The sequence below is a fragment of the Capra hircus genome, chromosome 10, assembly GCF_001704415.2.
Source record: "Capra hircus breed San Clemente chromosome 10, ASM170441v1, whole genome shotgun sequence".
Lineage (NCBI taxonomy): Eukaryota > Metazoa > Chordata > Mammalia > Artiodactyla > Bovidae > Capra > Capra hircus.
Genome location: NC_030817.1, coordinates 70,560,636 through 70,573,604, shown reverse-complemented (window position 1 = coordinate 70,573,604; position 12,969 = coordinate 70,560,636). Strand labels below are relative to the sequence as shown.

The 12,969-nt window shown below is 39.6% G+C and overlaps 1 protein-coding gene across 3 annotated transcripts in view; it reads left to right on the top strand.

Annotated features, from left to right (window-relative positions):
* The window catches only part of C10H15orf41 (chromosome 10 C15orf41 homolog), a 232,961-nt gene extending 220,227 nt beyond the window's left edge, over positions 1-12,734 (top strand). For 2 of the 3 annotated variants that reach the window (XM_013966954.2, XM_013966957.2), the window contains one exon: positions 11,372-12,734. In XM_013966954.2, the coding sequence (XP_013822408.1) occupies positions 11,372-11,501 (130 nt within the window). In that variant the 3' untranslated portion in view covers positions 11,502-12,734. The remainder of the gene's footprint in view (positions 1-11,371) is intronic. The other variant, XM_005685467.3, reaches the window with a different exon arrangement.

Genomic DNA, 12,969 nt, shown 5'->3' with positions numbered 1-12,969 from the left:
GAGACTTTCCTTATCATGAAGGATTTATCATGAGTAAAAGAAAATTTTAACTACACATTTAGAGCAAGTTGGAATCTGACATACCTGAAGCATTGTGTCACTTTTGGTTAATGATAGATTTATAGGGCAAACATGTATCAGCCTTAATCCTTTAGTTACTTGACTTTGCCAAGGATGAAAATTCCGATAATTTTTTTTATTTTAAGCAGACGTATATATATCCAGAACCCATAAATCTCTTTGTGTCTTGAGATAAACGTCTGACTGAACTCCAGGTTACCCTGTGATCTTCCATGAACTGAGCTGAGGAAACAGAGGCCCCCTCCCCCTCTACCTAATAATAAAAGACTATATGCAAAAAGTTAGCAAGATTTTTGTGATAAAAATAGTTTCTGTTTTATAATTTCTGATTTCTAGTATTCAGGAAGTTGGAAATAAAAAGTTCAGAAATACCCTCAACGTTTATGAGAGCAAGTCCATGGTTGACTCACTGGCAAATACCGAAATGGACTGTTGCACCGTCAGCCCCATGTGTTGCCAGCATGATGATCGCTTTCCATTATGGTTGTCGTGTCAATTATAAATTCTCTAACATCAAACCCTAAATCAGCTGAAATGATGGGTTTGCTTTTGGCATGGTTCCCTGGGGAAATAACTGAGAAAACATGTAATAATTCACACGACCAATTTTGTAAGCTACCCCAACTTTTGGTAGAAGGCTGGGGTATAAATTCTAGAGAGAGAGATATGATTTGCACCCAAGGTCCCCTGAAGTGTCCTGTCACTCTTACTGCTTAAGTATTTTCAAAGCAAATATGACCTTGGGTACCTTGTGATTTTTTTATTGTTTGGTTTCTTTCACTGCATTTGGTGTTTCTCTTTTCTTTCTATCCCATTGGAGAAAAAAGGAGAAACATTGTACTATCCACTTCATACATCCTCATTTGAAACAAAAAAACAGGGCTATCATACCTAAGCTTATTCTCTAGTTTCACAATAAAATAATCTCAATATACTTCTGATTCTGCCATCCCTCTCTATCTCTCAGAACCTCTAGTCCCAATCTTCATTCTTCTCTCAAAAAAAAAATGGGTTTAATGGAGAAAATTAAAAGGCCATTATATGAATAAATGCAGCATAGCTGATAACTTGCCTTGTCTATGAAGACTTCTAGAACATCATGTTATTGTTCTAATTATTCTTGCACTGTGAACCTTTTGGCATCTTATTTATTCAATTATTATTATTATATTACTCAATTGATAACTTATTTTTACACTTAAATATATGCAGGCTTACATTAAATTCTTAATAGGCAAATGCAGAGAGCCAGGAAGTAGTGTTTCTCCAAGGAAACAGGTATTAAAAACAATGGATTAAATATAAAAAAGTTTCTGCTTTTGTTTTCTCTCCCACCTACCTCAATTTTTCTCTGTTGAGGAGAGATTTCCTATAGGCAAGAAAGACTGTTAGTATAGCATCTAAGAATACCCAACAGAGGACAAAGTGAAGTGGAAGTTAAGCACTTTTCCAGGCAATTTAATATAGACATGAAAATGCTGAGTTATATAAACAGCAAGGAAAATTTCAGGTGGTTGTGGTTGTGTATTTATATACATTTTAAATTTTCTTCAAAATAATATATTATCTGTTTACTTTCTATGTGGCATAAAAGCCAAAAGTGAATCAGTATTTCTCACATAGTCTCCTTTTTTATTTTTAAGATTATAGACAGTAAGTTGATGTTACAAAGATATAGACTTGCATTTTTAATCATGAAGATCCATAAACCCAGCAAGAATATTTGTAACTAGGATTCTATTTCTTTAGTCATTTCAATTTGCAAACAGAGTTGCCAAGCCAAAAAAAGCAAATGAAACAATCAATTTATATTTTTACTTCATCTCTAGATATTACCAAAAAAAGAATATTTGCTTTGTATGTGAAATTGACCGTAGTGCCAGAACCTTAAGACGCTGTATTACATGATCACTAATCTATTATTATTGTACACATATTTATACACAGGCATAAATACACACATACTTTGCATATAAACATGTGCAAGCATATTTCACTTGGACTGAAAAGTTATTTACAACTCTGTCTGGAGATACATACAACAGTGATTAACAAGTGCATAACCAATCTACAACACACAGATTAAAACTAAATAAACAGTGTAAGAGTTTATTTTAAAACAATTACAAGATGTTTTATATTTCTCCTTCGTCCTGGACTGTGTGTTTGAGAATGCATTCTTCATAAAAACCACATGCAAGTCTTTTTGATGGTGAAACAATTGACTTCCAACAGCCACATGTCTGCACACATCCTCAGAAGATACTTCAGACCCCACACAGCAACTCAAAATAAGAAAGGGAAAAAAAAAAAAAGATTTTCTGCTATTCCTCTTTTGGAGAGGAGTTTCCTATTTGCTTATGAATTGAAAAAGTTTGGGTTGGGAACAAAGATTTTGAATCAATACAACTAGGTTTTGTTTTTATTGTTTGATGAAGACCCTCATGACGAAGAACTTGACTAACATCATCAAATCATTCCATAGTCCTCTTGTCATCCTTCAGATGAAAATTGTTTATTTTATTGACTTGATCCAGATTTATATTGCAGAACCCTCATGCATTAGAATCCTTTTTTAAATGTAATTATAGCAACACAGCTCATTGAGAAAAGAAGGATATGATCAGTGTCATGAGTTTTCTCTTATTCTATGTAGATACCCCAATTGTACAATTGAATATGAATCCCACCACCATTCACCTTCATATTATCAAAAGAGGTATAAAAGTGTATTGATTTTTTTTTAATACATAGTTATTTTTTCTTGGAGCTGAAACCATTGATAAGCGAAGTTAATTCCATAAATAGGAGATACATTTCTGACCATTTCTTTGCCTCAGTTTTTCATCTGTGAAATAGGGATAATCATAGCACACACAGCCTACTCCTTCTCACATAAGGGGCTGGCTTGTGCCTATTAAATTAGCCTGTACACATAAAAGCACTTGAAACACTGCCAGCCACGTAATAAGCACACAGTAAATGTTAGTTACCTCTTTGCTGTTAGGTACTGGAATCATTTTATTTGTATTTAAACAACATCTTTATAGATGTTATGTTTGGTCACTGCTGCTGCTGCTGCTAAGTCACTTCAGTCGTGTCCAACTCTGTGCGACCCCATAGACGGCAGCCCACCAGGCTCCTCTGTCCCTGGGATTCTCCAGGCAAGAACACTGGAGTGGGTTGCCATTTCCTTCTCCAATGCATGAAAGTGAAAAGTGAAAGTGAAGTCGCTCAGTCATGTCCAACTCTTCACGACCCCATTGACTGCAGCCCACTAGGCTCCTCCATCCATGGGATTTTCCAGGCAAGAGTACTGGAGTGGGGTGCCATCGCCTTCTCCATGTCTGATCACAGGCCCTCTGAAATCTGTGGAGAAATAGAAGCTAAATGGGCTGTAGGGAGCCAACCAGGGAGTTGGCTACTGGGGCTAATTTAGCAAAATGATATCTAATATGCAATTGGAAATCTCTCAGTTCCTGCATTTACATTTCATTTCAGCCTCTCTGAAGAGGGTACCTCAGTCAGTGAGTCAGTTCAGTCACTCAGTCATGTCTGACTCTTTGTAAACCCATGGACTGCAGCACGCTAGGCTTCCCTGTCCATCACCAACTCCCAGAGTTTACTCAAACTTCTGTCCATAGAGTTGAAAATGCCATCCAACCATCTCATCCTCTGTTGTCCCCTTCCCCTCCCACCTTCAGTCTTTCCCAGCATCAGGGTCTTTTCCAATGAGTCAGTTCTTCACATCTGAAGGTGGCCAAAGTATTGGAGTTTCAGCTTCAGCATCAGTCCTTCCAATGAATATTCAGGATGGATTTCCTTTAGGATGGACTGGTTGGATCTCCTTCTAGTCCAAGGGACTCTCAAGAGTCTTCTCCAACACCACAGTTCAAAAGCATCAATTCTTTGGCACTCAGCTTTCTTTATAGTCCAACTCTCACATCCATACATGACTACTGGAAAAGCCATAGCTTTGACTAGGCAGACCTTTGTTGGCAAAGTAATGTCTCTGCTTTTTAATACGCTGTCTAGGTTGGTCATAGCTGTTCTTCAAAGGAGAAAGCATCTTTTAATTTCGTGGCTGCAGTCACCATCTGCAGTGATTTTGGAGCCCAAGAAAATAAAGTCTCTCACTGCTTCCATTGTTTCCCCATCTGTTTGCCATGAAGTGATAGGACCAGATGCTGTGATCTTAGCTTTCTGAATGTTGAGTTTTAAGCCAACTTTTTCACTCTCCTCTTTCAGAAAAGTCTTAATATAATAGAAAGTTAGTAGTCTTCTCTTTTCTCCTTAAGTAAAACTACCATCCACCTAATTCCTTTGTTATAGGATAGCACAGAGGCATGACAAGGAAGAGAGAGTATTTTTTTATATAGCTTAAAAGAAATAAGCAAGTTCTTCATGAATTTGGGAGCCCACATTTTCTATCTGTGCCTCTGAGTTTCTCCGAGAGTTGTGGAAGACTTGATGTATAATTTGTGCCATATTCTGTCCAACATTCATAATCTGACAACCGTAGAGATTATCTGAGGATAGCTAAATTTTTCTGAAAAACTTAAGAGTTTACTCTCTGAAATACCATTTTTAAAACATTTTTGTTGACAATTTTTTAAAAAATATCTTACAGATTAAGCTGCCTTTTTTAACTGAACAAAATGTAACCAGCATTTGTTTTTCCTGGATTGTCCTCAGCATCTGTTGAGATTGACAAGATCGATTTGCCCCAACACCCAACAAGCTTGGATTACCCCAACTGGATTTTTTAAAATGTCTGTTCCTTAGTTGTCAACAGTCACCTCAACTGGCAAAGAGTTGTGCCTATAACCAACATCCCACATCCTGTCTCCACCCTCTCTTTGCAGCTTCAGAAGCCCAATAGCCAAGTTTAACACCAAAACCGCAGAACTGGGAGAAACATGCAGAATTCTTCATTTTATATATGATTTCTCTAGTTCTTTGGGAAACCCCAGCATCCTAGATACACAGCAGGGAGGGGAATTGGGGTATAGTCAGTCAGGAGCCAAAAAGCTCTGTTAGCATAATAGGACAGAGTTGCTTTGTATCTGAGATTTGCCCTGATAAAGAGTTTCTGCTGCTGCTAAGTCATGTCAGTCGTGTCCGACTCTGTGCGACCCCACAGACGGCAGCCCAACAGGCTCCTCTGTCCCTGGGATTCTCCAGGCAAGAATACTGGAGTGGGCTGCCATTTCCTTCTCCAATCATGAAAGTGAAAAGTGAAAGTGAAGTCTCTCAGTCGTGTTCAACTCTTAGCGACCCCATGGACTGCAGCCTACCAGGCTCCTCCGTCCATGGGATTTTCCAGGCAAGAGTACTGGAGTGGCGTGCCATTGCCTTCTCCGAAAGAGTTTCTACTTACTGATAATCTCATTCGGTAACTCCTTCTGCTGTATAGTCTAGGTTCAAGTTTAACTAACAAAAGACAACCTGTAGACAACAGGACTCTCCATACTGCATATGTTGAAGAATGGTATTTGAGTACTCAAGTCTATGGTGCAGGTATATCTATTAGTTATCTACTGCTATACAAAACACTGCCCCAAACGAAATGACTTAAAATAACGCACATTTGTTATCTGACTTTTCCGGTGGGTCAGGAATATGGGCTTAGCTTTCCCGAGTCATCCTCTTTGCCTGCTCTCATGGGCTGCACTCGAGACGTTGCCCCAGGGCCTGTGGTCTCCTCTGGAGGTTCGACTGAGGAAAGATCTACTTCCAAACTGACTCAGTGATTGTTCTCCATGTTGAATCAAAATCTGATTCTTGGTTACTTTCAAACATTGTCCTACATCTGTGCTCAAGAGCTACACCAGGAATCCAGTTCCTTCTCCCGGGAGCACTGTAAAAATCCAAAGGTCGTGAGTGAGCATATTACCACTGTAAGTGTCCATTTCCACGTCGTATATGCTTTGTTATTCTAATGCTTCCTCACTCATCCTAGAGTTCTCCTCCAGATCAGTTCCAGACTAGAGATATTCACCTTAAAATATGACACCAGAACCCTCCACAGCAATCTAGGTGTGGTCTGACCAGTGCATAGAGCATCTCTGCTCTTTTTCTGGTTGAAGTCTAATACTGTGTTACCATATTTAGTAGACTGATCACTACATCATAGCAAGACAATCACAGACCGTCCAGCCAGTCCTGGCTTCCAAAGCAGATTCCTCTTACTTTTTAGCTACATGACCTCTGGCAAGATACTTAAATTTCTATGTGCCTCAGTTTCTTTTTTTGTAAACTGTGGATAATAACTTCCTCCCTCATGGAGCTGATCTGAGAATTAAATGGATCCACACATGTAAAGTGCCTAGAACAGTGTCTGTCACATAGTCAGTGCTATGAAATTATTAATAATTAGCATTGTAACTGTTACTATGACTAGCACTGTGATCTGTAAGTATGCCATTGGGGTGCTCTTCCTGGTCACTAATAAAATTACCAAACCATGGCAATGGCTGAGCCCTTCCATCTTGCCTGTGTCTAGGTGGCCACTGATCCAGGAACCAGTGCAAAGCTGTCTGATTCTATTATTACTAACACTGTGTTCTCCATCTTTTCCAAGGGTATCTGTCATGTACCAGGTACTGTGCTAGGTCTAGAGGATACAAATGTAAGTGAAACATGCTCTTTGCCCTCAAAAGGGTCACAAGAGAGCAGAGAGACAAATGGTGAAGCATATGGAGATACATATGCTCAAAACCTACAAAAGGGTACCCAGTTTTCATTCGTCTCCTACTTAATTTCTCTAACTACTCTAAAATGGAAAGAAACCAGAGAAACACATTTATAAGGTTGTCATTATTTATAAGGAGCTTTATTTTTCATACCCTCAAGGTCTGTCATGGCTTTTGACTTTCACCTCCCATGTTTTCAAGAGATATTTGTTATTTTTGCTAATTTGGTGGTATTTTATTTGCAGGCAAAATTACTTGTTCAAGAGTCACTCACATTCCAGGCTGTGCTCCACAGTAGTTTTTAAAATCATTTGGAGGCTTTGGTCATATTACTTGACCATGGAAATAGTAACTTCCAAATTATAGTCAACCTTGAAATGTGTTTACACAGTCAATTCAGAGATCCATACACATCCCATTACCCAGTATCTCAAGCCTGGTAGGGAGGGCTGCAGTCCTAATAGCAGACCAACCCTCTGCTTCGCACATTTGCTCATATCCAGGGACTCTATTTTCTTTTAAATTCTGTTAATAGTCTCTTTGATTTTTATTGGTCACAAAGGTTGTGTTTGCCTTCCCAGTGATCTTATTCTTATCCAGTAGACATCAAAAAAGGTGAAATCTCTAGGTACCTAAGCATGTACTTGCCCGACATAAAAATTTCCTAGGTCTTGGCTCTCTCCCTGTTTTACACCTTTTCAGGTGGAAACACTAGAGATGGGTTGCTTGGTTTTTCAAATTGTCAGCCCACATGCTCCCTTCTGTAAGTTCCAGTAATCAAGGAATTGATCATACAAGGTTGCTTAATATGGTCAGCCTCTTCATAAATGGATAAGTTGCTGAAAGGTTATCTTGCCAGCATCTGATAATCTCTAGATCCTGAGCTATTGGAGAAACATCAGAAATGCACTCAAGGTGTTGGGAACAAGGCCAGATCTTGTTTTCTCATTAAATTTCCAAACTTGTCACCATCTGTAGTCCCCATTATTTTTGTCATTCAAAGACTACATAATTTGAAAGCCTTCATCTGCCAATCTCTATTTACAAAGGGAAGTTATATTTCCTTGTTTTTGATTAATTAAGATATACTGTCAGAGCTTTTGAGTTACACAAGAGAGCTGGTATTACCCAAGTTAATATAATGTCACCCAGAAGCTAGGGAACAAAGATTTGGGTGGTAGAGCCTTATTATGAGTCATTTCCCATATATACTAAAAATAGCTCAAATATCTGTGTTGCTACCTTTAGAGAGTCCTCCTAGCAAACCACTACATGAAACGTTCGGATTCACAATCTTACATTTATTTTTGTTTAATGTATTTATCTTAATTGGAGGATAATTACTTTACAGTATTGTGATTGGTTTTGCTGTATATCAGCGTGAATCAGCCACAGGTATACACGTGTCACCCCCAACCTGACCCACCCTCCCTGTCCCAGAGCACTGGCTTCGGGTGCCCTGCTTCAGTGCATCAAACTTGCACCGGTCCTCTATTTTACATATGGTAATGTACATCTTTCGGTACTATTCTTTCAAATCATCCCACCCTCACCTTCTCCCACTACGTCCAAAAGTCTGTTCTTTATGTCTGTGTCTCCTTTTTTGCCCTGCATGCAGGATCATTGGTACCATATTTCTAAATTCTATATATATGCATTAACATACAGTATTTGTCTTTCTCTTTCTGGCTTATTTCACTCTGTATAGTAGGCTCCAGGTTCATCCACCTCATTAGAACTAACTCAAGTGCATTCCTTGTTATAGCTGAGTAATATTCCACTGTGTATATGTACCACAACTTCCTTGTCCATTCATCTGCTGATGAAAAGATGCTCAACATCACTCATTATCAGAGAAATGCAGATCAAAACCACAATGAGGTATCATCTCATACCACTCAGAATGGCCATCATCAAAACGTCTACAGACAATAAATGCTGGAGAGAGTGTGGATAAAAGGGAACCCTCTTACACTGTTGGTGGGAATGCAAAGTGGTACAGCCACTATGGAGAATAATATGGAGATTCCTTAAAAAACTGGGACTAGAACTGCCCTATGACCCAGCAGTCCCACTGCTGGGCATATACCCTGAGGAAACCAGAACTGAAGGAGACATGTGTACCCCAGTGTTCATTGCAGCAGTGTTTACAATAGCTGGGACATGAAAGCAATCCAGAGGCACAATCTTGCAAAACAGTTTCTGGTTGCTGATTTCATCTGTTGCCTCACAAGTGAAACACAAGTCTACTTTCTTGGTCATCAAGGTGTTCCCCAGCCTGATTTTAATGCCTAGAAATTGCCCTTTTCGTAAAGAGCCGTCATGCCTCGTGTCCTTTGGCTTATGATTCAGGTAAAGAGCAGACTGCTCTCACTCTCTCAGTGCTGGTGATATGTGTTTTTGTTTTATTAAATCTTTAAAACACTGGGCTTGTTGTTTATGACCTCTATATATTCTTTTGTTCTTTTCCATGACTGGGTAGATTGCCTTTTTTTTTTTCTCCCTTTGTAAAAATATGAGCACCTTTCTAAAGAACATCACAGCTTCCAGAATGGCTGCGTAATAAAACAGGAGAAACGTGTTGAGGTTAACATTAGTTAGGTTTCTCAAGACTGTGACTCAGGGCTGCTTTACTGACGGGAAGGTTTAAAGGCATCTCAGGCATGACCCTCAGAATCACAGATCTTCCTGCTTTTGCCAGACTTGTCTTGACAAACCCAAGATCATCTGATACTAGTCACAGAGCTCTTTGTGAAATCAAGAAACCAAGTGGTATCCATTGCAGACAGTTGTTTATGATTGAGAGTTACTAAGAAACCCCAATGGAAGCAATACCTTGTTTAGGTGTGAGCTTCACCTGATGGACAAGTAAGCACAGTGGGGAAGAGCGGCAGCAGAGGGGGGAGGTGTGCATACCTGCCACCTTAGGTGCCTGATTCTTCTGACCACAAAGGAGACTCTTCAGAGATACTGAGAAACAAAAGCATGTGCAGTCAGCCCTGAGGGTAAATGTTGGCAGGGCCTGGTACTCCAAGGCATTGCATTCTAGATGGCTCCTGTGACCCCCCCATCCCCCGAACATGTTCAGTTGTTGAGAGCCGCCATCTCAGGATTCTGTCCCTGCACAGCGAGGATGCAAAGGTTTCAGTTAATCTTGCATCCAGCTTGGCTACCTTCCTGATGTGAATCCCCAAATAAACCATCCCACGATATCCAACTGAACTTGTTCCTGTGCATACAGTATTTCACAGCCCATCCTGTACTGTTTGTTTTGGCAAGTACACTTCAGCATATAATAAATCATGGAAGGAAAAAGCCTTTTGGCCTAGCTCAATTCAGCCTGCTGTAATGTCAGAATACAGAAAGCAGTTCTGTTTTTAGACATCCTTTTACTAACCCAACATTCATAATTTATGATTTCACTGTAAAATTCCTGCAACACGACACCAAAAGTAGAGCTGCCCTTTAATTAAGTACTCTTGGTAGGAAAAACGTGAAACTGATGTGCAAAACATCTCTGTGTGCATGGTGATTGATAATGATTACATCTTTATGAACCCAACCTAGAGGTCTCAACTTCCTGCTGACTACTTCCTGAGTGTGCTGCTAACTAAATTGGAGATAATTCGGAGGCATTATTTAGAAATACTGAGGTTTTAAGCCTGCATCTGTCAAGACTTCTCAACTCTACGTGGCATTATTCCTTGTTTTCGTGATAAGAACCTACAGCCAAATTTCATGCCATGTTCAAGCTTAAAAGAAGTTGTAGTGCAGAGAGAGGAGGGTCAAGAGATTTCTCTGTAGGATCCCAGTTATCATATGTGTGTATGTGTGGTTTTGTTTTGTTTTGTTTTTTTAGACTAGAAAGAATAGGGCAGAAGGAACTTCTGGCCCTACTGGTATATTGTAAGAAGAAGACTTTGAGCCATTTCGTTTTTTAATATTACTTTTCAAACTTTTTTTTTTTCACTTAATTGAAAATAGGTAAGTTTAACCTTTAAAAGGGTGCCTCTTACTGTGAAAGTGTTAATCGCTCAGTCATGTCCAACTCTTTGGGACCCCATGGACTGTAACCCACCAGGTGCCTCTACATGGAGGCAACCCTCCAGGCAAGAATACTGGAGTGGTTGCCATTCCCTTTTCCAGGGCATCTTCCTGACCCCCGGATCAAACTCCGGTCTCTCGCGTTGCAGGCAGATTCTTTACCAGCTGAGCCACCGGGGAAGCTGTGCTCAGCTGTGCCCCCGAATGTTAATAGACTAAGAGCCCACGCCTGGTGCTCCCCAGCTCAGTGCTACTGCAACTCTGTTTTATCCTTCATCAGCTAAGTCAGCATAACACCTGACTGAGAGGAAATCAGGGTAGTGAAATAGTTCAGGTTCCTTGAAAAAAAGGTAACAAATCCATCCAAGGTGGTAACATTTCCATTAAATAAACGTTTTGGTCTAAGTTCAGCTACTTTCAGTCAGAATCATAGCAACCAAAACAAAAACTGTGTAAAGTCTTCTAGTCATCTTATCCATGCATCAGTGATTACCTTTTTCTGGAATTATGTCAGTACTACCTGTGTGTGTTATTTTCTCATGTTTTTGCAGGTTTGGGCCAGGCTTAGTCATCTACTGGTACGGGTTTATCCAGGAGCTGGACTGTAACCGGGAGAGGGGCATCCTGCTCCACGCCTGCTTCCCCACTGACATCGTCACCTTGTGCCACAGTGTTGCTTGACCCTGACGATCCTGGAAGAGAATCTGGGAGGAGAAGGTGAATCCGGAAGCAATTTTACTTTCCTGCAGCGTAAACTCCTGGCAACATCTGCCCTGAACTTCAGCTGAACTCTCGCTGCCCGTGGTCACACCACTACCTCTTTAGACAAACATATCAAGAGTTTCTGTTTTCCTTCATCCCTTGCTCATGGGAACAGCCAAGAACTACAGACACAACCCACTCATTATCAGCATTTCTGTCTCTGTCAAACAGTTAGTTTATAGATAGTCATAATCTTTCTTCCTTCCGGATGGTTTCTCCTTATATACTGAACAAAAGGAAAAATGTGGAGACTGAAAGGTGTGATTTTTCAATTCTCCGCCCAGTTACCAAATTGCCCTCTTATTTATTTTTTGGCTAAGCCTGAATTCATTCTATCTCCCTCCCCATTTCTCTTCATGTACATTTACAGATACCCAGGATTGCATTACCGTCGTGGAATAACCTCTCACGGTCCTAGCAAAGCCAAAGTCGTGAAGGCTACAACTAGATTTTCTCACTCACCTGCAAGGGCTGATCTTGCTGGGAGCCTGCGCTTGCTTTGTCCAGTCTTTATGGTTTCCTGACGTCTATGGCAGTAAGCCAAGCTGAAAAAAATATACTTGATGAGAATTTCTTCTTTTTATATTACTTGTTTGAACACCAAACATTTTCCACTTATCTCATTTAAAAGCATCAGTTATGTTGTGTCTGGAAACCACGCTTCTCTTTTGGATTGGGGGCTGAGGGCAGATAACTGAAGCTCGGGGCCAGCCTTGAAAAGAGTTTATTTTTAAACACAACTAGTTGTCTGTAGGTATGGATGGTAGTTGGTATTTTTATGAGTAAAATTTTTCAAAAGTGCATTCTTTGCCCTGCTTTATATCTCCCATAAGTTAGGCATTAGGGAAGTTCGGCTTTGAATGAATTAAGTGTACCAAAAATAAACCTAGAGCGATTTTCAGGTTAGCAAAATAAAAGAAGTTTTGTATTTGTTCACTTTCATTTATTCACTTTTTATACTACAAACCAAATTTCAGTCTGAAGGAAAATATCATTATAAATTCATTATAAACCTATCTTTTAGGAAGGTAAAAAATTAATCCATACCCAAAAATGTATTTAATAAAATTTTCCCCCATGATGACAAAAAATAATATTCTTTATAATATTGAGTGAGTTTGGAAATATTAGTAAAAATGTAACTTTTACAAATACCCTCAAGTTATATGCATTGCTTGGTTCTTTCAAAAGACTTAACTGTACTGTGTACTTTGTTCATTTTGCACCTAAGAGGGTATGTAGACGTCTGCCTATTGCCTTTGCTTTTGAAGAACACAAACATGTTGGGTTCAGGCATGGATTTTATCTCTGTGGTAGGTTGCGTTAAACAAGAAAGCGGGAGATGATGAAACGGTATGGTACTATCAGGCAAACTTGTGCTTCAGTG